Raw genomic sequence first — 27829 nt, 5'->3', positions numbered from 1 at the left:
TCTCACAACCATAGTAGAAAGCACTCTTACTCCTGTGATGGGCCTGTACCTCCGTGAGGGTAACATACATGTCCTCTATAGCTAGTAGAAAGGCAGTGTGCTGACAGTGATTTAGGCAAAATCTTGCACAATTGTAGTTAACTTGATCACCTCTGTTCTGGTGTCTGTTTGCAACAAACTCTTATTGTAGATTCTGTCTCTAGTTGTTTCTTTGCCTTTGTCCTGGTAGTAACCAAAATAAAATTCAGAATAAAATCCTTTGTGATTTGTTTTCATCCTCACCCTCTCCACCCCAAATAAAGTCAAGACAGAAATCAAGGCTGTTGAATGTAACCAGTTTATTGGATACTGTGTAAGACACTTACTGAGGTGTAAAGTACATCTCTCCTCACTCTCCTCTCTCCTAATAAACTTGCTTTACCTAGTCGCTCCTAACACAACTCCAAATTCTGTGCTTCCAACTCCATTTTGAAAATTGTTCATAGCTGCATTTATTCAATTTCCAAACCCCATTGACTTGCTCAGCTGATGAGAACCACTCATATTTAATTTCATTAGCCAATGTTTGTCAGATACCCAACATGGTCAGCACACTCCTTAGGTACTTGGGATGCATCGTGGAACAAAACTCCTGTCCTGGTGGGTGGAGCCTACATTGTAGCCAGGAAGGTAGACAATAAAGCAAAAACATTGGTTACTTTAAGTAGCAAAGGTCAATGGGAATTTTGGAAAAACAGTCTATGAATAGGAATAGGAAAAACATGTGGGTGCAACAGGGGAACAGTGAACAAAGTAATAGTCAAAGAAATTTGGCAGGGGCTTCCCACACCCTCCTGGGCCTTAAACACCATGACCATGAGACTGCTGACAAACCACTGTCAATGTACACTACTTCCTCATTGTGCGTGTATTTTGGGGTCCCAGCCTCAAGAGTCAAACTTCCAGGTAGGATGATCCAAGTAACTAGATTTTAAAATTTAACGCAAGAGATACATCGAGGAAGCAAATATGATTCTGTCAGGCAGTGTGGTGAGTGGCAAAGATTGGCCTTTGATCAAAAGTCACACAGCAGGATGTTCTTGCAAAACTGGAGAGAAGTTTCAAGACTAGGTATGTAATAAGCAATAAATACCATTATGGACATTATGTGAATTGGTCTTCTGCTGGGAAACAAAGGATTAGAGGTATCTGGGAGTGCACCTTCTCATGGGGCGGGATAATCCATATGAAAGAAAAGAAGAAGGAACCAGAATGAGCAGTTCTATTCTATGTTGTTTAAGGCTAAAAGTTTTTTAAATATTACTTTGTATTCAAGAACACTGTTAATGTGTCCCAAAGAGTGGATGAAAATATTTGCAAATCAACTACTGATATAGGTGAACTGTAACTCTCAAACCTGCTAGATGTCAGATGTGCTGAGTTCATGTTTCCTAAAATTGAAGAGTAAATTCCAAAGGATAAAGGAAATTAAAAATAGGAAAGAATTATTGAGTAATAGGAATAGCTCCTGAGAGATAGGAGGGGTCCCCAGTGTGTGACCCTTGTCAGGGGTAATTTATACAGCAAAGTCACAATGTGGGTAAAATGTGGGTCTAACTATAATTAACCTATAAGATTACAAGTAGAGTTGCTTAGCTAATATTGCTTCAATAGGGAGGTAGGCACATAGCAAGGGTTTATGGACAGCTCCTTTAATTTTGGCTTATCTATGTCCCCTAAAACAGGAACATTTTGGGGAAGGGGTGGGTCCAAGTATTCTAGTCACCCTCCTGGGTGTCTGATGTGTATCTGGACTTAGTGGACTTGGTGGTACCATTTACAGTATAATCTCAAGTTTCCATTCATTCCTTAGGAAAGTATGCACGTCTGGCCATTATGAGTTTATCTAGAGGGCTTGGTGGTGTGTTCTCAACTTCTGCACTGACTTTCTCAAGAGCCTATCCCTGTCCAACTGCCTATTAATTTCTACTTTATCTGCCTCTAATACTATCACATATAGGTTTAGTGTCCAGAATACACAAAGGATTATTTCAACTCACAGCAGAAAGATTAAAAAGTGGGGTAGGGTGTGTTTCTCTTGAGGGACCCCACAATAAACAACTTTAAGCCCTTTATTGGTGCACCTTGAAAATTATTTTTGTTATGAAAGGCAGCAAGCCTGCACTCTGCCCCGTGAGTGGAGTGAGACAAGGTTCCCTACAACTGCTTTGGGGGCCTCCTTGTACCCTGTCCAGTGACATTTCTTGAGGGGAGCCATAGGCAGGCACAATTAGGCACTGGGATGATGATTTCAGTAAGTCCAGGTGAAGGCATATATTCTCCCTCACTTCTCCAACCCTCCGCCATCTGATGCACAGTTTCTCTTTTCTTGTCTCTCTTTGCTCCCCCGCTTGCCTTCCTTCCCACCCTCTCTCCACCCTCTTTCCTCTCACTCTCTTCTGTTCCTCCCTTGGGTTCCCTTTCTTTCTCTCATTCACACCTTCTCTCCCTTTCTGCAAACTTCTGCTACTTTGGTGGTGTTTTGGTTTGTTTTGGTTTCGTCTGGTATTTTTGTTTGTTTGCTTGTTTTGTTTTTTTTCCTTTCAGCAGTTAAAGGCTCCTACCACCTGGGAGAATGAGTTCGTACATGTAAAAGTACGGAAGACATGAGGCACTTGCTCCCTCTCACCAGAATTGGGAAGAGATGTCAAGAGAGACACTAGAGCAGCCGTGTTCTGATCCTAAACCCAGGAAACGCCTCTTCTGCAACGGTAGCGCAGGTGACCGGAGTGGACGCGCAGAGCAGCAGGCCGGCCACTGCACCCCCGGTGGCCACTGGCATTGGGACACCCCGAGGTGCCCTCCCCACCCGCCGGCCCAGGAGCCTCAGCTCCCCTGCGCTGCTGTACTCCAGTGCTCTTGGGAACCCCAGCCTCGCGCCCGAAAAAACATGACTTGCAACCTCAAACCTGGAGACTTCATCTTCACTAAAAGGAAATGTTACCCTCGTTGGCCAGCTCGAAGCTTTTTAGGACCAAAGAATACATTTCCTTACTCAGAAAATAAGAGAAAGTATGGTAAACCAAATAAACGAAGAAGTTTGAATGAAGGCTTACAGGAGATAGACAACAATCCAAAAGTGAAATGTTCAAGCCAACAGGCATCCACTAAACAGTCAAATGTGTGATGGTGACATTGAAGAAAAAGAAATGTGTTTCAAATGAAGACGGTGATCATGAAGAAAAAGCAAGCAGCGAGGATATGACCAAAGCAGTTGTCACAACCACTCCAAAAGCTGCCAGAAGAGGGAGAAAGAGAAAGGCAGAAAAAGTAGCAACTGAGGACGCAGGAGTAGTGACAACAGCAACAGCATCTGTTAATCTAAAAGTGAGTCCCCAGAGAGGACGACCTGCAGCTGCAGAAGCTGAGACTCCAAATCCAAGAGGCAGAGCCCAAATGGTAAAACAGCCCAGTGTTTGAGAGAGTGACATGGTTGTGGAAGAAGACAAAGGTAAGAAAAAGAAGCAAGAGAAAAAACCTAAAACGCAGCCTAAAAAAGGATGAAGAGGGTCAGAAGGAAGAAGTTAAACCAAGGAAAGAGACAGGCAAAAAAGAGGGCAAGAAAGAAGTTGAATCAAAACGGAAAAAGTTTGCTAAAACAGGAGTTACATCAACCTCTGATTCTGAAGAAGAGGGAGATGACCAAGAAGGCGAAAAGAAGAGAAAGGGTGGAAGAAACTTACAGACTGCTTGTAGGAGGACTGTGCTGAAAGGCCAACGTGAGAAGGAAGGCACAGACTGAAGACACAAGCAAGAGGAACGAGTGGAAACCGAGTGGCAGAATAAAGATGAAGGAAAGAAGCCGGAAGTTTAGAAAGTGGAGAAGTGAGAAACATCCGTGGATTCTCGACTTCAAAGGATACGTGCTGAAGTTAAAAATTCACTCAAAATTGATAGTCTTGCTGGGAACAGATGCACGGAGGCCTTGGAGGAACTTGCTTCATTTCAGGTCACAATGTGACAAGCTCAGAAATACACAGAGAAGGTTACAACCCTGGAAAAACTATGACAGTTATTCCAAGTCGAGTTATCATGGAAAAGTCTACAATGTTGTACAACAAATTTAAGTACATGGTTTTGGTTGATGAAGAGATTATGTCATCACACAAGTGAATAAATCTCTTCCTGAACAAAGACAGCAAGAGGAAGTGAATAGAACCAAAGATCAAGGGGAGAAAGAGCCAAACAAAAAGCTAGAAAAGGAACAGACAGGTTCAAAGACTCTAAATGGAGGGTCTGACGCTCAAGACAGTAATCGGCCACACCACCATAGAAATAGCAGTGAAGAAAGCAAAGACAACCATGAGGCTGACAGCAAGAAAAAGCCATCCAGTGAAGAGAGAGAGACTGAAATATCTCTAGCGGAGTCCACAATGGAAAACTAGGTTGATATACAGTGCCTGGATTATAAAGAACATTTGAGAAGGTTGTGATAGTTTTCATTTGAAATATTTAGACTGTTGAAAGTTTTACATTTTTATAAGCATAGGCTTTGATGTTTAAAACTTGAGGGAACAATCCCTTTACCTTTGTTTAAAAGTTATTAAACATCATTGCTAATTGCACTTGTGCAGTATTAACAGCTATATTACACAATAAATGTGGGGTGAAGTCCACTTAGACAACGTTAAACTGCTTTTGCAGACGTGGTTGTAGCATATTTTCAGTTAGTGTGTGTATGTTAATGTACAATCGGTAGAACAAAGTTACATCTTTTAGAACTGCTACTTGTACAAATATTTCCCCCTTTCTCAGATTCTGTGGGTTTTGTGCATAGTTTTTTACAAACCGCTGTTTTACCAGACTGTCTTTTCACTGTGGGTTTTGTAGCATTTTTATGGTTGTTACATCATTACTTCTATACAAGTACTCACTCTTCCCTTTTCATCAAAAGTTAATTTTAATCTCACATTGTGCTCCATTATCCTGCTCCTCTGTAACACGGTGTGGCCTGACACCCTTTCCTATGCTAACTAGATGATCAGTGGACATTGAACTGATAGTTCTATGCAGTCATAAGTCCAAAGCTCATGTTAACTTTTTGAAGGCAACGTAGTTCCATGGCTGTGCACTCAGTGGAGGTGCCTAACCTCCCTGCAGGAGACAGACTGGGTGCCCCTGAGAATGAGTGAGTCTAGGGCTCTGCCGTGAGACCCTTCATAAGGCATGAGAAACTCAACCTGAAAACAGAATTGTTAATTTTTGAGAAATGTCTTGAGTCATACTCATTTCTTGCAAATAGTATTTTAATTGGAAAAAATTAATCTGTAATGCTTATGTAGTAAATATAAATAAATGGTATATGAAAAGTTAACCTATTTGAAGACATGGCTATATGAGAAGGGAATTTGTGTCTTTGTTTCTCTGTCATACGTGTAAGAGGATTACAGAAAAGGAAAAACATGAATTATTCTAATGCAATGCCAGTCTGTATTTGGATGTATATGGACTAAATCAGGGTGACCTAACATTAGCACAAAATTTAAGAGTTTATTAACTAAAGAGTAACATTTCTAAGATATCTTAAATTTTAGGTCAGTTAGTGGTTTTCAACAGGCAGAAAGATTTATTCTTATGTTTTAAAATTATGTGAATATGGGAAAATGACTTTTTACCAGTGATTGTCTGTGACAGGCATTGTATGTCTTGACCTCTCAGACAATTGTTTTCATCTGTACATAAAAAAATCTGAATTATTTCAGTAATTGGATTTTTGCTTTTGCGAGGTCTTACAATAGAGCTGTTTTCAGGGAACTCTGTTATATAACTCATTAAATGTTTCATCCATAATAGAGTTTTGGACAGATTTATTCTAGTTAAGCCATAAATGTTAACATGTAAACTTGTCTTGACTAAAGAATTTTTCCATCAGAAAAAAAAGAGACAGAGACACTCTAGGTGAGCAGTGGCTTCATTAGATATTGTCTCTGATTAACATAACCCATTCGGGGGCCATATGGAACTAAAACTTGCATTACCATAGGGTGTCACAAATAAAGATAGATGCATCAAGGGTCTTGAGCAATTTTCCTCACAAACCCAGTGTGGAAAAGCTAATCCTAAGTCACAGTGGAGAGAACTGGCCTCAGCACGACACCTCATGAAGCTGGCTACAGCTCAGGTGCATCTTTGGGTCATAAACATACTAGCTGAAAAGAGGCCCTCTAAGCTGCTCTTTCAACCCCCTCTCTCGCTGTATTTCTCCCTCGCCTCTCCCTGAAAACTGAAGGAAATAACTTCAGTCTACCTACTGCCATTTCTGTTCTTGGTGAGTGGCTGGGAAATATTGTAAGCTGTGCAGATTCAAGTGGCCACCTAGGTGATAGTTGACCCTAGGCTTGGAATTTGGTAGACTCTATGTACACAAACTAAGAAGGAGCCCACTGATTTTCCTTTATCTTTTTCTCCTCACCCTCCACCCCAGAAAACTTCACCCTTCATCTCATCCTTTCTCCTTGCCCATGCTGAGGATTTCATCTGTCAAATTCTTTAATTTTTTTATAATAGTAATTAGCAGGAGAGCTAGGGAGCTAGGGGATAAGGGAGGATGAACTGGTGCTTGAGTTTTCTCCAGAATACAATTACCACTCCTCCGCTTGGGCGAGGAGAGAAGGAGCCCTCCTTGTGTGTCCCACCTGTGTTTTGATGCTAATCAAAGAGGAAGAGGAAAATAGATTGTGGCTGAACTACTGGATCAACAAAGGCCCAGATCTCACCGATCTTCCCTCCTCTCCAGCCAGCACACGGCAAGAGAAGGGAAGTGCCCGCTTCCTGTGTTTTCTGCTGATGTATTGGAAAGAAAGGCATTGGTGACCCAGCGACTCAGTGAGGCTAGGGAGTCCAGCTGTTTCCCTCTCCTCTTCCCCAGTCAGCAGCTCCAAACACTGAGGGGACAGACATTCCCGCTGAGCTGAACCTTAAAGATGCATGCCAGCAGGGCTGCGTTCAGCCCCCAACACCAACCCCGTCCCCATGCCAATGAACAGGGATCCAATTCATCCCTCTGTGGCTGTCAGTGTTACATCTGCCCTTACCATTCTCAGTCCCACAGCCATCTGCTTCAGCTCCACAGCTTCTTACAGTACTCGTCTGAGGTCTCACTGGGTGGCTCCTCCAGTGCCAGCCCGCTCCCTCCACCTTCTTCCATGAAGTCTCAAGTTTATCTCCATAACTAAAATTGTATATTCTCTAATGTTCCTAAGTGACATCTCCAGATTTTTTTAAGTTCTCCATACGTTCTTTAAATATGTTACAAGTCTAGGGCTGGGAATTAAGCTCAGCGGAACTGTGCCTACCTTGCAAGCACAAGGTCCTGAATTAAATCCCAGGTACATAAAAACTAAAAGTAGAAGTTCCATTCAACTCAGCTACTGTCCTTCTAGGTATCTTCTTGAAAGAGTTAAAGCCATCATATTATGGAGATACATGCATACCGATATTTATAGTAAGATTTATACATAGAATTTGGATTTTTCTATCTTTTCTTTTTTGATATTTTTACTACAATCCTCTTTTTTCCTTTCTTTTTAAATTTTTTTTATTTTAATGTAACACAAGTAGATATTAATAAAGAAAATATAAAAGCTGTTCTATGAAATATAAAAGCCATTCTATGAAAAACTAATTTTTCATAACAAAAATTATCAAAGAATAATAATGGTAAATACACTGTGTATCATGATCGTAAAAGAATATATTTTCATTTGCTAAGCTATCTCTCAGCTCAATTCCAAATATTATTATATCTTTTTTTTTGCATAAAACATTTTACCACCAATCTCAACAGGTGCTATCATCAATTACCCTAAACTCTGTCCTCTGGTTCTTGAATCAGAAATACTGCCAAATTTCTATCTGGGGTTTTTGCCCCCTTACAAGATGTCCTGAGGCATTACCTTCAGGACAGAATCTATTTTAAAAACAAAACAGAAGAAAAATTTGGAAATCATCTTCTTCCACTCTTTCGCCACCCACTTGCCCCACCCCGCCATCCTCCAGTGACTTCAGACAATTGGTGCAGTAGTTTGTGTGTGTGTGTGTGTGTGTGTGTGTGTGTGTGTGTGTGTGTGATGTTTTGTTTAGGGCTTGTATTTAGAAATCTTGACCCATTAAAAGCTACTCAACCACTTCCAGAAACAGAAACTCCTAGGTGCACTTGCAGGTCATGACACCTTTATTCTCACAAAAATATTCTTTCTCCCTTGAAAGATAAGTATCGTATGATCTCCCTGATATGCAGAATCTTAAAAAGCTGAACTCATAGGAGCAGGGGGTAGAGTGGTGGTTACAGGAGCTGAGGTGAGGGGACTGGGGAAGATGTTGGTCAAAGGATTCAAACATGAGTTAAATAAAAGGGGTGTTGAGAGGATCCATTATATAGCAATTTAACTATATTGTTATAAATAATAACATAAATAATATATTGCATTTTTCAATTTTTATTTTGTATCAGCACATATTGTCAGTATACAATGATTCCATTCACTGGTGTGCGTACATAACACATCTTAATTCTTTTTCATTTCCTTCCCCTTCTCCATTCCCTCTCCCATCATCTCCCTACCCGCTTAAGAAAGATCGACCTCACTACTTCCTATTCTCTATCTTTCATTTTTCTTTTCATTTATATTTTGGATTTCTTATAGAAGAGAAACCAGGTGGGCTGTTTGTGGTGGCGCACGCCTGTAATCCCAGCGCTTGGGAGGCTGAGGCAGGAGGATCACTGAGAGTTCGAGACCAGCCTGGGCTACATAGCGAGTTCCAGGTCAGTCTCAACTACACAGTGAGACCCTGTCTCTAAAAACAGAGAGAGAGAGAGGGAGGGAGGGAGGGTGTTAGAGGGAGAAAGAGAGGGAAACCAGGTGATATTTAAACTTGTGTGTCTGATTTATTTCACTTAACGGTGCCTTCACTTTCCTACAGATGACTCAAGTTTATCCTGTTTTACAGCAGAATAGCCTTTGGGTATAAATAATACATTTTCTTTATCCATTCACCTGTTGATGAGCACATAGGCTGCCATGAAGATTTAACTGTTATGAATTGTGCTGCTATAAACAAGGGGGTGCATGGATCACTGTAAGATGATGTCTTTAACTCTTTCAGAAGGGTGCCTAGAAAGGGAATAGCTGGGTCAGAAGCAATTCCTATTTTCAGTTCTTAAAGAATCTTCATATCATAGTTCTGAAAATTGCTGAGGGATTTTGAGTGTTGTCACCACAAAAATAAGAATATGATATAATACATTATATTAATTAGCTTGATTTTTCCGTTTCACAATATGTACCTATATCGAAACATTATATTATACACACCACAGTATGTAGATGTTTTGTCAATTAAAACTATAACTTTAAAGATTCTTTCTCCTTTAAGTCTGCCTCCTTCATCCCTGTCATCTATCAAAGCTCTTTCCCCTCTCCCTACTCTGCATTTCCCTAGTAGGGAGCCATTCCTGTGCCTATCAGCATCAACTGCCCAAACTACCAGACGGTAAGAACCTTGACTCTTATTTACCTTGGCCTTCTCCTTCACACAATTTCAGCTGACACTCCCCAAACCAAACCCTGATCCTGGGCCTCACTCTGAAATCTGAAACAGAAACTTTCCACCCTGACAACAACTGGTTCCCCAGGTCAGCCCACCACCACCCTGCCAGCAGCATGGGTGCAACACCATTCGACCTGCTCTTTGGGTAAAGCTCCCAGGAATGCACAAATAATAGAAATTAAAATCTCTCTCCTATTAAAAGACTTTTTTATTTTTTAACATTCCAGAATACTTTGTTTCAGCTTTATGGGAAAGTTTTTCAGGAACCACAGAATTTTGGCAGTTTTCTGATGTTTTCATAAAGCAAAACAGGAGGGTCTGGGCAGTTCAAAGTGGTACAAAGTCACGTTTAGTTGCTAACCTCATTACCTGTGGAAACCAAAGCAAGTAACTTCCAACTGTGGGAGCTTTATTTTTTTTCCTTAAATTCTTTTATTGGTAGATTTTAAGTATGCAACACATTTACATTTATCGTTGGCAACTTGTACCTTTACATGATGTATCTTGGTTCTTGTTTTTTCCCTATTCCCCTGCCCTCCCTTCAACTCCTCCACCCCTGGCTATTTACAAAGACTTTGTTTCCATTTTTTCCTTTTCTCATATTTTCCCTTTCCCTTCTTTCCTTTCCCCTACCCATACCATTTCCCCTCCCCCTTTGAACCTTTTCTTTCTTTTTCACATTGTCAACTATTCATTTTAATCCTTATTTACACTTTCAGTTTCTCCTACAAGAAAAACTATTCCGTATTTACACATATGTCCTATTTATTTCACTTGAGTATGTCCTCAATTTGTATCCATTTAGCTATAAATGTCTTTAGTTTCTCAATCTTTATGGCTGAGTAGTGCTTCATTTTTATTTTTTTTAAAACCCATATCTTCTTTATCCAGTCTCCAGTTGGTAGATAATTGGGCTGTTTCCAAGTTTTAGCTATTACAAACTGTGCAACTATAAACATGGGTGTGCATATATCACTGTGGTATGATTCTTTTAATTCTTTTGGGAAGATACCCAGCAAAGGGATAGCTGGGTCAAATGGGACCTCTAATCCTAGTTTTTTGAGGTGTCTCCATATTGATTTCCACAGTGGTTGCACCAGTCTACACTCCCACCAACAGTTAAGAAGGGTCCCTTTCTCCTGTGGGAGCTTTAACTCATTTGCAGATCAGAGATCATAAAACCAACCTCACATGTTTGTTGCAGTGATTTTCATTAAGATCATGTACATCAAATCTTAACATAAAAAGATAAGTTTAACAAATTGAGATCATTATTATCCATGCTAGTACTTAATTTAAAACAAGAAGGGTCTCTTAAGATTTTGCTGCCTAACTGTTCATTTAAAATGGTATAATTGTTAACAAACTCACTGAGAGAGAAATTAGGGAAACAATTCAAGAACTCAAAACAATCAGTCACCCAAATATAAAGACCCAATTCAAAAATGGACATCTATACTCCTAAGTGAAATAAATAAGTCATTTACATGTGTAAATACCGAATAGTTTCCCTGGTGTGAATAATCTGCAATAATACATAAGATCCTAATAAGATTACTGACATTTAGAAATGGGAAGAAAGGAGCTAAAGGTGTAGGGAAGGTGGGATGGGTAGGGGAAGGGTAATAAGGGAAAAGAAAAAAATGTGAGATAATGAAAAGATGAAAATAAAGTGTTTGTAGATGGGGAGGGGAGGAGGCGGTGAAGGGAGGGCAGGGGTAAGAGGAAAAATGAGAATCAAGACTTGTCATGTAGAGGTACAAGATCCCAACAATGAATGTAACTGTACTGTATCCCTAAAATGTACCAATAAACTCAATTAAAGCTGAAAAAAATGGACATCTGAAATGAACAGACAAATAAGTAAAAGCAGTAAGTATATGAAAAAAATGTTCCACATCACTGGTCATTCGAGTGATGCAGATGAAAACAACACTGAGATTCCACCTCACCCCACACAGAATGGCTGCTGCCAAGAAATCAACCAATAACAAATGTTGGCAGTGTTGTGGGGAGAAAGGAACCCTTCTCCATTGTTGGTGGGACTGCAGACTGGTACAACCACTATGGAAATCAATATGGAGATACCTCAAAGAGCTGGGACTAGAGGTTCCATTTGACCCAGCCATCCTCTGCTGGGTATCTTTCCAAAAGAATTAAAAGAATCATATCACAGTGATATATGCACATCCATGTTTATAGCAGTACAGTTTGTAATAGCTAAAACTTGGAAACAGCCCATTTGCCCATCAGTTGGAAACTGGATAAAGATGTGGTTTTTCTATAAAATGGAATACTACTCAGCCATAAAGAATGAGAAATTCGATTCATTCATAGGAAAATGGATACATGTTGAGGATATACTCCTAAGTGAAATAAATAAGTCACACATGTGTAAATACCGAATAGTTTCTCTGGTGTGAATAAACTGTAATAGTTCATAAGATCCTAATGGGATAACTGACTTTGTGAAATGGGAAGAAAGGGGCTACAGGTGTAGGGAAGGTGGGATGGGTAGGGGAAGGGTAATAAGGGAAAAGAAAAAAATGTGAGAAAATGAAAAGATGGAAATAAAGTTTTTGTAAATGGAGAGGGGAGGAGGGGATGAAGGGAGGGCAGGGACAAGGGGAAAAAATGAGAACCAAGACCTGTCATGTAGAGAGGTACAAGATCCCAATAGTGAATGTAACTGTACTGTACACCTAAAATGTACCAATAAACTCAATTTAAAAAAAATAAATAAAATAAAATGACATATTTGTTACTTCATCTCAACTTGAGAGAGAGAGAGAGGGAGGGAGGGAGAGGGAGAACATCCTCTCATTTAGGACAAGTTAGGACAAGATCATATATTTCAGGTACATTTGATAGGATCATTTTTGGGTTCCTCAAGACACCTCCTCTTACCCCTCCTGCCCCTGTCCCTCTGCCCATTCCTCTCTTCCACAGCACTGTTCACTCTTAGCTGTCACTGTTTGATGATGGGTCTGTCTTCCTCTTTCAAATGAGCCCTCATCGAGGCAAGGCCCAGTGTCCTCTGGTCATCTCTGTGTCTGCTGGCACAGGGTTAGCGCTATTCAGTAGGATGACTCTGTCAAATGTGTTGAATATCTTAGGAGGTTGGAGATGATATCGTGAGAAAGACAATTTTCTAAGAGGATATTTAAATTTATCCACTGGGAAGTTATCAACCTTGGGAACACTCAAGGACACACCTGTTCCATGGAGGCTTTTCACCTGCTAAGACTCTTGAAAACCGAGGAAAGTAAACACTTTGTAAAATAAAAGAGTTGTTTATTTTCAAGAAAAGAAATGGAGCTAGGCCAGAGTTATGTTTCAATCCAAACACAACCATAGCCAAGTATCAGATGTTCAGCTGTAACATAACATGACCTCCATGCATGCATATTAACGCCAGAATATACACAAAAAAATCCATATGGTTATAACACAGGCTGGGCACAAATACGCACTGTAGACCACCTCCAAATGACCTATCAAAAGCATGTGCATATTTAAACCACAGACATAGACAGATGCAAAGCCTGACAGGTGTCTTGGGAGGGAGGTTCCCCGAGAAACTCTCTCCATTGCCCTTTTCCCTAAAATGAAGCTATAGGAAGCCAGAAAATATAAAGGCAAACCTATAGCACATGTGTTGCTTTTCTTTGAAGACAAAGGATGCTAATGTAAGAGGTAGTTTTTTTCTAAACTAAATCTCAGTATTCAGGTTTAATTGCAGTGTTGCCACTTTGTGATAAATAGAGGATTTTGGTTGCAGTTTGGATATTCATCTCAAAAAAGGCTGGCCATCACAGGCCTAGAGGAGTGCCTATCCATTTCTTCTATCTTTCAAATTAGTAAGCTCTAATAACAATAAATGAATAAAGTAGCTAACATTTCCTGTGCGTTTTTCTGATTTGTATGAAGCCTGAATTAACTTACATACCCCTCACCAAAATAAGATAAGAGACTTCCTAAGGACTCAAATGACTCACTTCCTCAAGATTACACAGAAAAAGTGATGAGCTGGGAATCCAGTGTATGCCTTAACCTTGCTCTTAACCATCCATCCTCATAGGAACCCTCTCATCCAGAAAAGGAAACAGGTGCAACAGGGGGAAGGAAATTTCTTGGGTTCGCCAATAGATCACTCTTCAAGCCTGTAACAAGACACTGCCACCAGCACGTGGCCCTCCCTTTCAGGCACTGATCCCTCACCCCATGTTTCAGGAAAACCACCAAAGACAAACACAGTTGACCTTTGTGGCCCCAAGTACTTCTCCCATTCTACCTCTGCCCCCAAAAGCCCATGGGAATCTATCTGAACACTCAGGGCCTTTTGGTGCCAACTTCCCTGAGTAACAAGGTCTTCAAATTTCTCCTTCTCTCTGACTCAAGAAAATAAAGGCCAGGGCCCAGGGCCAACCCAGGTGCAGGCTGGTAATCAAAATTAGGGGATTAATACCTGACAAGCCAGAGCTAATCCTCCTCTCTACTTCTTTCTCCTCTAAAACCAACACCAGTATCAACAAACAACTTGTGTCTCCACTTTGTTCCCTCCCAACAGGTCTCAAAATCCAGCAGCCTGGAACAGGTGAAGCAAAGCAAGTCTTGGGAGGACCAACCTCCCCTACCTCTACTTATCCAAAGTTAGAGACCATGGGGCAGGTGCAACCCTGGGAAGTGCAACCATCAAAGCTCTCCCATTGCCCAGTGCCCACAGAAGGCCCTTCCCAGGGTCTGTCTGAGGTCTGTCTCAAGGCCACAGAGGCTTAATATCAGAAAGTCCCTAAAATTCATGACAGAACCTTCTGGGACCAACTTCAGTAGTACCAGCATACACTTTCTTGAAGGTAACTTCATTGTCCAACTAGGGCCACTCTCAGAATCATTTTGGCATCACAGGTGGTTTCTCTAATATTCTCTTGGTGTCAGATTCAGTGCCAACTTCTTCCCCTATACTGGCTCCAGCACATATATATGTAGAGGCTGTCTCAATGCCAGTCTTATGCCCCTCCTTCCCTAGGTCTACTTGATACTGGTATCTGCACCTTCCAGTGTAATCCACTGCTGATGCCAATCTCAGCATCAACCTCCTCTTAAGTCGGTCCTCATTTAGTCCCCTAGGTGGGCTAGGCCAGAAAAAGAAAAGAGGAGAGAATTCAAATCCTAGCTCACTCACTTTTCACCTTGGTGATCACAGTGAGGTAGAGCATAAGCCAGTTCTAGGGTTAAAAAATTCAAAAAAAAATCATTCACACATAGATTTAATAATCTTCCTAGAATTCAACAAGCTCACTAAAAGATAATCATTCTTAATTTGAGAGTGAATTGCAGTGAAGAAAAGACAACAGAGCCCCTCATCCCTCCTCTACCTGATCTTCAGTGTCACAGGGTCCCTTCATTTCTCTCCATAGTGGTGTTTTCTTAAGTCTCTTCTGCTAGAGTTTCCTCTGCCTGCTCACTACAGGCCTGGACAAACCAAGAATCACCTGTAGAGGAAATTGAGCACACTTTCAAATTTGACCTTCAGTTCCCAAAATGTTCCCTTTGCATAGGTGGGGAGACCAAAGTCCAGAAAGGGGAAAAAAAGTAGGAGAAGCAAGAGTTTAAGTGCCTGGCTTTAAAGGCCTCTCATACATGGGTTTTCTGCCCTCTATTATGTTCTTAATGCACACATAGATGAATAGGAAATGTTCACAATAACAATAATAGAAATGATTCAGTGAAACCAGTGTGCTTCCCCAAGGACCTGGGTAGCCCATTGGGACTCTTTTTAAGTAAAACTCTCAGGACAATTGGGATTTTCCACTGCTTTGGTGGTTGTTATTATTCTTTGCCAAGGCCTGGTCAGTCCCTGTGCCAACTGCGACCATGAGTTGTTTTTCTCTAATTCCGTGCAAAGTGTCACTGAAATGTGACCCATCTTCCAACCTTTTCCCAGACACACATAAGCAGTGGACACACTTAAGTTCTATGGTGTCCATCCTGGCCTTAATTTGAGGCTCCCTTGAGGACTCTGGGGATCAAGGGACAGCACCAAGCCAAAGTCAAGCAGGTCAACATATCTGGACTCAGGTGCTCACTCCAGGATCTTGATGGACTTGATCTTCCATATCCTTCTTCTCCTGGGAACTCTATCACATCCACAGTTCTGGTTCCCTTTTACAGAAGGACTCTCAAATCCATACTTCTGAATTTCCTCTCCTGGGACCTTTAAAATCTACGTCCTTCCTCATTAAAAGACTCCCAAATCCACAGCCACACATCTCATCTTATGTCAGTGAAACTAAGCCATTAGGATTCATCTCCTTTGAGAGTCTAAAGCCCGTGCTTTGGGGGCCTTCTGACTGAGACCCCACATTCAAATCTCAGAAGCTCACATATATAGATATTCCAAAGGTTTCAGTTCTAGAGTTTACCTACTGCCCCCACCTCTTGGTAACGCACAGCCTTGGGGAACTTCCTTCCACGCGTGCCAAAGTGCAGTGTAGCAGCTACTCCCTGCTAATGTGCTCAAACATCCCCATCTCCTTGTTTCCAGGCTGTGAGCCAAATTAGGTGGAGTGCTTGGCAGGAAGTGAAATGTGACAATTATATAATCAGGACAAAAGGCCAAGCATCTCTTCCAGGGAGTATAAAAGCAAACCATCTCAGCCATCACCATTTGTCTGTTACCCTCATCGCCACCATGCTGGCCTCAGGGCTGCTTGTGGTGGCTTTGCTGGCCTGCCTGAGTGTAATGATCTTGATGTCCATCTGGCGGCAGAGGAAGCTCTGGGGGAAGCTGCCTCCTGGACCCACCCCACTGCCCTTCATTGGAAACTACCTGCAGCTGAACACAGAGCAGATGTACAACTCCCTCATGAAGGTGTCACCAGGCACGGGGGTGTGGGAAATGGGCTGGGAGTCGGGGGCTACCTACTTAGCTAGGGATTTGTGACAGAGGATTGGTGAAGATGAACCCGAATATTAGGATAAGGTAGTTTTAAAGGTTAAGCAACCAGGTCTTAGACACGTGTTCAGTCCCTTGACTAGAAGAAATATAGCCCAGTACTTGACTTCTGGGTACTGGGTCAGTCCAGACAGTGGTCCCTGGAATCACTTCTCCCCAATCCCATCAGATCAGCGAGCGCTATGGCCCTGTGTTCACCATCCATCTGGGGCCTCGCCGGGTTGTGGTGCTGTGCGGACAGGATGCGGTAAAAGAGGCTCTGGTGGATCAGGCTGAGGAATTCAGTGGGCGAGGCGAGCAGGCCACCTTCGACTGGCTCTTCAAAGGCTATGGTAAGGGGCCACCACGCGAGCGAATGTGTCAGGAAGATGGTGGTCTCAGTCTCCCCACCCTTTCCCACTGACTCACCTGCCCACTCAAGGCCATGGAGACTCTCGTCTTCTCGCCACGTGCCTGTTCACTGCCGCCTCTCAGATGTCTGTCTCTGGCCTTAGAGCTTCTGTGTCTACTTTCTTCCTGCCTCACCCCACACACATACACACCGTTCTCATAGCGAAGTCGCGTCCTTCCCTGACCGATCCATCTCTTAGTGATCCTGCTGGTATCCTTCCCCTGACTTTATTTGATCTTTCTTCCTTCCTTCTCACTCCCTTTCTTGTTCTCCGTGGCAGAATTTCACAAAATGTCTGCTTGCAAATCCCCTTTCCTCTATCTCCTGGCAATAATCTCTCTTCTCTCCAGGCCCTCTCTGTCTCTCTGTCTCTCTCTGTCTGTCTGTCTGTCTGTGTCTGTCCGTCTCTCTCTCTCTCTCTCTCTCTCTCTGTCTCCCCCCCCCATTTTTCTTTCTTCTCCAGTTCAGTTTGGAATCCTTTACAGTTTTTATTTCCACTTCCAGGTCTGCACAATCTCACCTTCCCTTCTGTCATGTGCTCCTCTCCTCTCACTCTTTGCTTTCTTTTATTGGAAGTCTGTTTCTCCTGCATCTGTCTTGCCGCTCAGATCCTCTCTTGTGATAGTCTTCTTTCTGGGTCTCTATCTCTTTCTATAGATCTCTCATCTCCAATCTGTATGCATCCCTAGCTGTGTAGCTCTCTGGCTCTGAATCCTTCTGTCTTCCACTCCCTCCATCTCTGCACTACCCAACACTTTTGCCCTTCGGCATGGACTATGTCTTCCTCACCCTCCTTTCTGACGGCTCCCTTTCCCCTGGCGCTCACCTCCGCAGGTGTTGCGTTCAGCAACGGAGAGCGCGCCAAGCAACTCCGGCGCTTCTCCATCACCACGCTTCGGGACTTCGGCGTGGGCAAGCGCGGCATCGAGGAGCGCATCCAGGAAGAGGCGGGTTTCCTCATCCAAGCTTTCCGGGACACGCGCGGTGAGCTGGAGACGCCGGAGTGAGGGGCGGGAGGGAGAGGGGGTACATCCGGAAGGGCAAGGCCTGTGCATTCCGTCTGGCTGGGGACCGGGAGGGGAAAAGTGTCGGAGCTACCAGCTCTGGGGCCTGGCGCCAGGATTTCCGACTCATTTCTGCAGTGCTCTGTCTGCCTCTAATTCTCACACGGGCACCAGCCCGCCCTCTGACTGTCCGCCGCTCCCTCCCTCCCACCCGGGCAGGCGCATTCATCGATCCTACCTTCTACCTGAGCAGAACAGTCTCCAACGTCATCAGCTCCATTGTCTTTGGGGACCGCTTTGAGTACGAGGACAAAGAGTTCCTGTCACTGCTGCGCATGATGCTGGGGAGCTTCCAGTTCACAGCTACCTCCACCGGACAGGTGACCCTTTGGCCCTAACGTGCCCCTGCCACAACCGCCAACTGTATCCTCACAGGGCCACGGGTTCCACCCACCCCCGCCAAGTCCCCTCCAGGGGTCTCTCTCTGAGCAACACTACAGCATTTATACCAGAACCCAGGACACCTGGATATCTCAAGTTGCCCCAAAAGAGAACCTGTGGGCAAGACAGATGCTTACATGCCTGCATGTGTGGACAGGTACTAAAACCAAGACTCCACACAGAAATATCCAGGAAAGAATGTTTCCCCAAACACCCCCAAAAGCATCATTTAAAACAACTCACTCACATATACAAGAAGGCCCCCCCTACGCAGGCCCTGTGAAAACTAAACAGGTGAACAGTTTCTCTCCTCACTTTCACACCTGAACACCTGCACTGCTTTCATCCCTGAACACATTTCAGAAATCCCCAGTCCAAATCCTATAAATATATCAACAGCTTGAGCTTTCCAGTTGAACTTTCCTGAATGCTTAAACACATAAACAGGTGAGCCCTCACGAGAGTCCCATCAGAAAATCTCAACATCTAGACAACTTCCAGTGCATCCCTTACCTGAATACCTGAAAGCAATGTGTACGCCAGTCCATCTCACCTACACCCTTGGACAAAAATAACCTTCATATTCAACCTGTATGAAAATGTATAGATATGGTGTCATCCAATCTCATGCAAATACTAATTACCTAGACAAGGCCTTAGACAGTCCTTACTCCCACTGGGTCCTGCCCACTGACAGCTGTCATTGCTTTCTCCCGCCACAACCTCCAGCTCTATGAGATGTTCTCTTCTGTAATGAAGCACCTGCCAGGACCACAGCAACAGGCCTTTAAAGAGCTTCAGGGACTTGAAGACTTCATAACCAAAAAGGTGGAGCAGAACCAACGCACACTGGACCCCAATTCCCCCAGGGACTTCATCGACTCCTTCCTTATCCGAATGCAGGAGGTACACCCAACAGCCAGGGTGGAGAGGTCCAAAGCCTGGTCGATGGGAATCAAGTGATGGAGGAGGGAGAGCAGGGGCCCACTCACAGGAACCTTCATCATAATAATCCTCACCACCCCAGTCACAAGTAAAGATACTATTCTTTCATCTCCTGGACCCTATGTACAGGTAGAACTTGTGTGTGCAAATTACAATAGCAACCACCTATACAACACTGCTATGAGCCAGGCATTATTGTAAGTTCGTGATGGCACTTTCCAACCACAACCAATCTTCAACAAGGTTCTGTTACCATGACTCAAAATTCATAAGTGAGGAAACTATAGACCAGGGAGTATAACTGGCTTTCCTGGGTTGCAAGGAAGCAGTGACCTCTAGCTCAGACCTGGTCTCTCTGATTCTAAGATGGGTGCCCATGGCCACCGTGTTCTCTATCCTTTCTTTAACCCTAGTCATCAGATACACTGGTTTAAACAGGTGGTTTGGCTTTATAGGCATAACAATGGAAGGTTCCTACCCTCATCTCCCCTCAGCCTTCCATTTGTCAGACAGGAGACGAAGTTTTATGTAGTATGAAATTCAGAGGATCAAAGGAAGAGAGTCCTCCACAAGAAGCTTCAAGATGTTTAGGGCAGGAAAGGATGCTGTCACTTAAAATTCTGTATCTGTCTCAGAAAAACTGTCTCCTATTCTCACTGACTCACTCCACCTTGACATCTCTGCCCATCTTTCTCCCAGCAGTTCCCTAACCCTCCTTTTCTAAATATTTCTACCATTTAAAAAGTGACAAGTGGGCTGGGGATGTAGCTCGGTGGTGCCGAGCCTGCCTAGCAAGTGCAAGGTCCTGAGTTCAATCCCTAGCACCACACCCACACAGAGTGACAACTACACAGATCATTAAATGGCAGGTAGTTATCCACATGAAGATCATGGAAGATCATTTCAGGCAGAGACAGCAGCCTGGTTAAAGGCCTGGAAACAGGAGAGAGGCTGATATATCTAGGGTCCCCAGTCCCACCTTAGGTCTGTATCTAAGAGAAGTGGGTCAAAGGAGAACCTCCAAAGGGCCCAAGGACATAGGGAGTAGGCTTGGCCTGAAGCCCTCTTTCCCTTCAGGAGAATAAGAACCCTAACACGGAGTTCTACATGAAGAACCTGGTACTGACCACACTGAACCTCTTCTTTGCGGGCACAGAGACCGTCAGCACGACCCTGCGCTATGGTTTCCTGCTGCTCATGAAGCACCCAGATGTGGAGGGTAAGGCTGAGGGTGCAGGAAAATGGAGCAACAGATCCTCCAAACTCCTCTGAACCTGCTGCAATGACCCCACTCCTTCTGGGTCCCTGGACACTCACAACTTCCTGTGCAGAAGCAGCCTTGTTCTGCTGATAGGAAGGAGCTGAGTCTCACTAGTTGATGAAATAATGGAAGTGTGTGAGCTGATCAGTACAGCTCTTCTGTGCTAAGCCCACTGCTAGCTTCCCCATGTCCCAGGCCATCCCTTCCTTATGACTCATCTATGACCTTGGCATGATCAGATTAACAGGACCCTGCTCCAGCAATGTGTATGGCAACATCTGTTTTGAGGGCCTGCACCCATGTGTGTACAGACACTTGTCATGCATCCAGTTTTATATATCATCTGCACCCAGAGCCCCTGGTTACCTCAGCACATTCACTCTTCTCCTCCAGCCAAGATCCATGAAGAGATTGACCGAGTGATTGGCAAGAATCGTCAGCCCAAGTTTGAAGACAGGGCCAAGATGCCCTACACAGAGGCAGTGATCCATGAGATCCAAAGATTCGGAGACATGATCCCCATGGGCCTGGCTCGCAGGGTCATCAAGGACACCAAGTTTCGAGACTTCCTCCTCCCCAAGGTGCCAGCCTACAGGGACCAGTGATCTGTTCCCTGGGACTCCAGCACCCTATCCCCACTAGAACCTTCCCAGCCCATGTCTGAACCCCTCAACCAAAGGATTCCTCAAGCACTGTATTTCCTTATTGTTTGCATTCAGGGACCACTGTATCCCATGTCTCCCCACACCTCATGCCTCAGAGGATTCAACTCCTACCCCCCAGGGCATATCTCAGATGCCAACCCTGTGTTTCCCACTTTTCTCCACAAGAGAGCGTTCTAATACCTTTGAACACATTCACCCCCTCAAACCTTATCAATGCCCATCTCTTCTCTGCCAGGGCACCGAAGTGTTCCCTATGCTGGGTTCTGTGCTGAGAGACCCCAAGTTCTTCTCCAACCCCCGAGATTTCTACCCCCAGCACTTCCTGGACGAGAAGGGGCAGTTTAAGAAGAGTGATGCTTTTGTGCCCTTTTCCATTGGTAAGAGTCCGTTATTTGCCGCTCATGTACTTCTACCATCGAGGCCAGTTTATTCCAGGTCCCCTATGTAAGGTGCAGCCTGTATCTTACTCTAGATGGGAAGCTCCTCTTGGAATCTACTGTCCAGGCAATCACCTGCAAACCCAGTTTCTAAGAAGTACCGTGCACCTGCACCCAGGAAAAAGGAAAGGGATGACTAAACCTCATTTAGAGGTGGAGAAAATGAAGGAGCAGAGTGAGTTAGATTTTTCCAAGGATACACAATCCCATTCTTCTGACTCTTAGAAAAGAGATGGGAGCAGAGCAGCCATGTTTAAGAATATATTTGGAGGGAAGGGGCATCTAAGCCTCCCGTTGCTGGAGCCTGACATCAAACACCCTACCTCACCTACAAGGGAAATGAGGCTCTGAGAGGACTGCAGGCTTCTGAAAAGGCCTCTCAGGCCACAATGTTGCCGCCTCTTCTTCCTGGGACCATGTAGCTGGGCCTCAGTATTGCAGGGGGAGACTTCGGGGACACCTGATTTCACCAGCGCTCTTCCTTCCTCTCGTCTTCAGGAAAGCGGTACTGTTTTGGAGAAGGCCTGGCTAGAATGGAGCTCTTCCTTTTCCTCACCACCATCTTGCAGAACTTCCGCTTCAAGTCCCCACAGGCGCCTTGGGATATCGACGTGTCCCCCAAACACGTGGGCTTTGCCACCATCCCACCGAACTACACCATGAGTTTCCAGCTCCGCTAAGTCAGGGCTGCGGTCAAGACAGAGCGAGTGGGCGGGAACCGGAAGGGAAGGGCGGGGGCGGGGCTAGTGGGTGGGAGGGGCTAAGGAGAAATGAAGGGACCTGGTTTACAGGCAAGAGGGAAGAAACAACAGATTCCTTACCTTGCTAAAGATAGATCCTTTGAAGCTGACATGAGCAAAGGGAAACCTTACACCGTGCTGTAATAATAACAATAATAACAACTATTATTTATTGAGTATTCTCTGTCAGCAGGGGCTAGTGTGGGAGGGGCTAAGGAGAAATGAAGGGACCTGGTTTACAGGCAAGAGGGAAGAAACAACAGATTCCTTACCTTGCTAAAGATAGATCCTTTGAAGCTGACATGAGCAAAGGGAAACCTTACACCGTGCTGTAATAATAACAATAATAACAACTATTATTTATTGAGTATTCTCTGTCAGCTCTGTGCTGAAAGCAGAACGCGATCTCAGTGATCACAAACCTACGCAAAGGGAAAAAATGTTCATGCCTGTTTTACAGGTGACAAAGCTGAGTTTTAGACAGTTTAAGTCACCATGGTCTCACAGAACATAAGTGCCCAGCAAATTTTTGAACACAGGTCTGTGCCCTTGTACTTGGGCAGATTTTTAAAAGTCACCCTTTAACCCAATGTGGTGATGCACATCTTTAATCCCAGCACTCTGGAAGGCTGAGGCGGGAGCAAGTTTGAACCCAACCGGGGCAACTTAGTCACTTAGCAAGATCTTGTATTTTAAAAAGGGGAGAAGGGCTGAGGATGTAGCTTGGTGGAAAGGTCGTGGGTTCAAGTCCCAGTACTGCAAGAAAAACAAGTCACCCCTTCAACAAATAAAACAAGAGCTTAGTATATGATCACACAATCTGAGCAGCCTTGTCCAGGGTTTGTCTGGGTTCTTTCCTCCTTTCTTTCTAGAGTCCTGGCAGCCAGGTGACTTGGCTTCACCACACACTTACCCCCACTCTCACCAACTTGTGCATGCCTAGAGTCAATCGGGGAGCTGGAGTTAGGCCTCCCAATGATGTGTCTGAGGGAGACAAACAGTTCCAGAGAAAGCCAGGAAAACATTGGTTCAGCACGTAGCCATGAATGTATGTGGCATTTATACATAATGAAATTCCTCTCAGCTGCTAAGAATGACAATTTTGAGACTTCTGTTGGAGAATGAATTCCCTTAGAAAATATGTTGAGTGAAATAAATCAGACATAAATTCATGGACAGAATTGCACACAAGTGTATGACTGTATGATCTTTTCGGGATATGCTTGAACACAGATCATGTCATGGTGTCCTAAGGGTTGGGATTTCCAGTGGATCTTGGATCAGCTGTAAAACCCAGAGGACAGTCTTATCATCTCTTGCCTGGTCTCTAATGAGTTAGTACAAATCCCTCTGGTGTAGTGTGTTTGAGTGGTGCACCATCTGAGCAGCTGTATATATCAGCCTAGGATCTCTGTCTTTCTACAGCTAAGTGCTGTACACACGAGCTTACCCATCCAAACACACACAGGGAACTCACCCCATCATAGGGAATGTGATATAGATCAAAGAAAGGGAAGGGGTCTCCTGTTCTCTACAGGATTCATGATAAGCTGTGATTGTTACATTTCTGAATTTATTTTATCTGTGTCTTAAAACATAAGCTCTATGAATGGGCTTCCCCCTGCTCACTAAAATGAAGATAAGGATGAACCCATTGATAATACACATTATCACTAATGTGTGGGTTAACGACCCAGCATCAGAGTCAAACCACATTGATCCATATGCACATCTCTTTAGGGGGCTTCATCAACCTCTACTCGAGAAATCTTAAGAATTGTGAAGTAACACAATGATCAGATCCTACTGAGTCTAAAATTCAAATTCTTGGAATCTTAGATGCCTAAACCTTGGACTCAAAATATTTGGATCACTGATGCTTGCAATTCATGGTGCTTAGAATTTTTATCAGAGGTCTCCTTGCACACTTATTTGGGAATTCCTTTCTACGCCTCATTCTGATGGGAAACTTCAGGCCTTCAAGCCCAATGTTCATTCTCAGAATGAGTTAAGAGTAGAAGGGGGGACTGGAGAGAGAGGGTTTTACCAATGAGATATGCCTCTTGGGTAAGGTACAGTAGCTAGTAGGCCTTTGCCCTACTGTAAGGAGGGAGAACAAGAAAGCAAGAATCACATAAGTATTAGGAAAAAATAATTAATATGGAAAAAAGCAGGGTATCATTAAGGCACTGCAGGAGTATTGATAGAAGCCACAGTCTGGTCACCAACACCCACTTTATACTTGTCCAGACACTCTTGGCTCTGAAAGGCTTTAAGTACCAAATCTTCAACTATGCTGGGAGTCTTATTATTCTTTTTAGCTCATGTTTATGACATGTAATGTTTGCATTCATTGTAGTTATTTGGTCCATATCCATGGCATATCTTGATATTTCTTACTTCCCCTTCCTCTCCTCTTTGCCCCTTGCCCTCAGTCTCCTGAACCCCTTCCCATTTGCAGGAGATCTATCTGCTTGTTTCCTTCTATCTCTCCTTTATTTTGCTCTTTGTACTTTTCCTTAATCAAAAGAAAGATAGCATATGGTATGAAAGCCTTTATGTCTGATTTATTTCACTCAGCATATTTTCTCAGGGAATTCATTCTCCAACAGAAGTCTCAAAATTGTCATTCTTAGCAGCTGAGAGGAATTCCATTATGTATAAATGCCACATTTTCTTTGTGATTGCCTTATTCCTGAATACTTTCGGATCCTGGTGAGTGTCCTCCAAATGGAGTGCCCTGGTTACTCTAATCTACCACAATGGATCTCTCACTAATAATTATTGATATACTGATGAGTTGGTAACATTTGTGAATAGGATCATATTAATTTCTAAGTTACAGGAGATAGGTGTGAGTTCCTCTGAGGTCCCTTCTTCTTTTACATTCTCTGGTATAAACTTGTCATGCTTTATTGTCTAGAAAAGGAAAGGGAGCAAGGGTGCTTAGGAACCTCCCTCTCCCTCTATTCCTCAGCAAAGCCAGGCCTTACCCCTATAGAGTTGTAAAATAAAAAATGGTCTTACAGGCAGTCAGAGAGATTAGGTGAAAGATAAAGAGAAAAAAAATAGTGCAGAGTAACAGAGACTAAAGTGCACTAGAAAGACCTGAGGGGAGAGCCAAAGAAATTGAGACAGGGAGGCTGAAATTTCTAGACAGTGAGTGGCTCATACAAGGACAGAGAAGCAGAGATAGAAATAGGGAATGGGAACGAAAGGCTGTAGATAATGAGAGACACTGTCGAGAGTGTAATAAGAGGCTATTTTTCTTCTTCCTTGGCTCTTCCTTTTCAGCTTTTTCTCTCATTTCCCCTTTACTTGCTTCCCTCTGTCCCTTGTCTCTTCCCTATCTCTGCCTCACTTTCTTTTTTTCTCCCCCATCTGATTTCATCTTTACTCATTTTTGTGTATATTTTACTCTCCACTTCTGCTCATGGCTGGTGCCTCTATTGGTTCTCATCATGAGCCTCAGGTGGGTGTGCATGGAACAGCTTGAGGAGAAGGGACCCATAGCTTGTCTCATTGCCCTCACAGTTCAGTCTCTACAGCAGGGAATTCTCTAGGATGCCAAATGACTGAGACCAGAGATTTGGAATGATGAGATCCAAGAACCAGAGACTTCTGGTGAAGATAGCTTTGGGGTTCAGATAGTCTTTCTTTCTTCATGGTCCTTAAGCTCCTAAGCTTTAGGTGCAATGTACATATAATATAAATGACAGTTGGGTATTCTCAGAATTGTAGACTAGCAGAATTATTCACTCTATGACTCTGAGTCACAAAAGGTATCTTTAGATGAAATCTATTTTAAAATCCTGTAACATTACAATCATAAATATTTCATTCTACTGGAATGTACAATTCACGAGGGTTGAGATTTTTATCTACATTTGGGTTTGTGAATTTTCACAAAGTGTTCCATCTGCATTTAGTAAATGATTCTTCATTCTGGAAATAACAAGCCAAGTAATCAAAAAACACTGCTAAAGCAAATTTGCCACAGGGAGACATTGCAAAATTCACAAATATGTGGGAATTTTAAAATTCATACTTGAAATATCTTTTAACTGGAAAATAAAATATCATATTTATGGTGCACTTTAATATATATATGGTGAAATGACTAAACAATGACAATTAAACAACATTTATTTAATAAACAGTGGATGAGAGACTATATACATTATGTAAAATAATAAAAAGTGACAACAAAAACAATATATAAAATATATGGAATATAGCAATGCATCTGAGTGGACAGAAGGAAACTAAAGCAGAAAGATACCTACATTAGAGAAGCACAGCCCTGTGGAGCTTGCCTGGGACCACAGCCCCACCCCTCTGGGCCTCAGCAGAAGAACAGTGAGAGGTGCAGCCCAGGCACCTGCAGTCCCCACCCCCACCCCCGCACATGCCTCTGGCCTCCTGGCTGGGCTGATACCTGGATTCATACCACAGAGGCACAGGGGGTCATAAAGCTCTTTGTTCTGAGCTCTAACCTCAATTTTGATTTAATTCAAACAGTTAAAGGTGATAGACTAATAACCACCACAAATTGTGATTTGTCTAAGCTGCACTTGATAGTATTGTTTTGCTGGTTGTAATATTTGGTGTTGTAATTGCTTTAATCAGTTGTTCTTCCTGGTACAATGAAAATGAGATTGCCTCAGAGTCATTAGAGACTCAAAACCTAAAGACAAGTTATAACAGAAAGATCAAAGTATTAACCCAAGAATTAAACCAAGGACAGTACTAACAACAAAAATAGAAATGAGAAGACATTCAAGCAAGGCACAAGCACAAACAAAGGCTGCCTGTTCATCAAAGGCAAATTCTGAAGGAAATGATGCAGAAAAGTTGGATAATCAACCACCTGGACATCCTGAATTGACAGCGCAGAAAGTAATGAAACAGATGAATGAGACTCTAGAAAAACTGAAAACAGAAACAATTTCCAAGATAACTACAGAGATGTTGAGCAGAATGAAAGACATGATTAGAAACTAGAACAGAAACACATTAAAAAAAATACATGAGCTCAGGACCATGATAGAAGCCATGAATATCCAACAGAGGAAAGACGGAAACCATCAATGCCCAGCATAGGAAAAAAATGGAATCCATGAAACAGATTCAAACAGATATACAGGAGATTAAAAACTCTTTGGAAGTATACATAACAGACTGAGCCAATTGGAAGACATGATATCAGATACAGAAGATAGGATATGAAGACAGAATTTCAGATATAAAAGGATTGTGATCAGTGACCATGAAAAGAAGAATCTCTTTTAGAAAAAAGTAAGAGAACATGAGAAATCAATCCAACAGCTCCTAGATGATGTAAAGAAGAATCATATAAGACTGATAGGAATCCACGAAAAAGCAGTAGAAAGTACAAG

General features: G+C 43.1%; 1 protein-coding gene, 2 long non-coding RNA genes and 1 pseudogene across 4 annotated transcripts in view; 2 read left to right on the top strand and 2 right to left on the bottom strand.

Annotated features, from left to right (window-relative positions):
- Positions 1-2448: 2448 nt before the first annotated feature.
- LOC104855573 lies at positions 2449-4197 on the top strand (annotated as a pseudogene).
- Positions 4198-16265: 12068 nt separating this feature from the next.
- Positions 16266-22576, top strand: LOC104855572 (cytochrome P450 2A13). The gene is made up of 9 exons (XM_010614442.1): positions 16266-16462; positions 16716-16878; positions 17772-17921; positions 18161-18321; positions 19112-19288; positions 20405-20546; positions 20982-21169; positions 21489-21630; positions 22189-22576. The coding sequence occupies exons 1-9, from the start codon at positions 16283-16285 to the stop codon at positions 22368-22370; spliced, it is 1485 nt and encodes a 494-aa protein (XP_010612744.1). The 5' UTR covers positions 16266-16282; the 3' UTR covers positions 22371-22576.
- Positions 17917-22566, bottom strand: LOC104855571. Its single transcript, XR_778435.2, has 3 exons — positions 22512-22566; positions 18180-18236; positions 17917-18001 (listed from the first exon to the last, which is right to left on the bottom strand). It is a non-coding gene; the product is annotated as an uncharacterized LOC104855571 (long non-coding RNA).
- Positions 22577-22637: 61 nt separating the features above from the next.
- LOC104855575 overlaps positions 22638-27829 on the bottom strand; it is a 47411-nt gene continuing 42219 nt past the window's right edge. For both annotated transcript variants that reach the window (XR_778437.2, XR_778438.2), the window contains one exon: positions 22638-22759. This is a non-coding gene — a long non-coding RNA (uncharacterized LOC104855575). The remainder of the gene's footprint in view (positions 22760-27829) is intronic.

Source organism: Fukomys damarensis, unplaced genomic scaffold (genome assembly GCF_012274545.1).
Source record: "Fukomys damarensis isolate Sample0158 unplaced genomic scaffold, DMR_v1.0_HiC HiC_scaffold_19, whole genome shotgun sequence".
NCBI lineage: Eukaryota > Metazoa > Chordata > Mammalia > Rodentia > Bathyergidae > Fukomys > Fukomys damarensis.
This window is presented reverse-complemented; position numbering and strand designations above follow the sequence as displayed.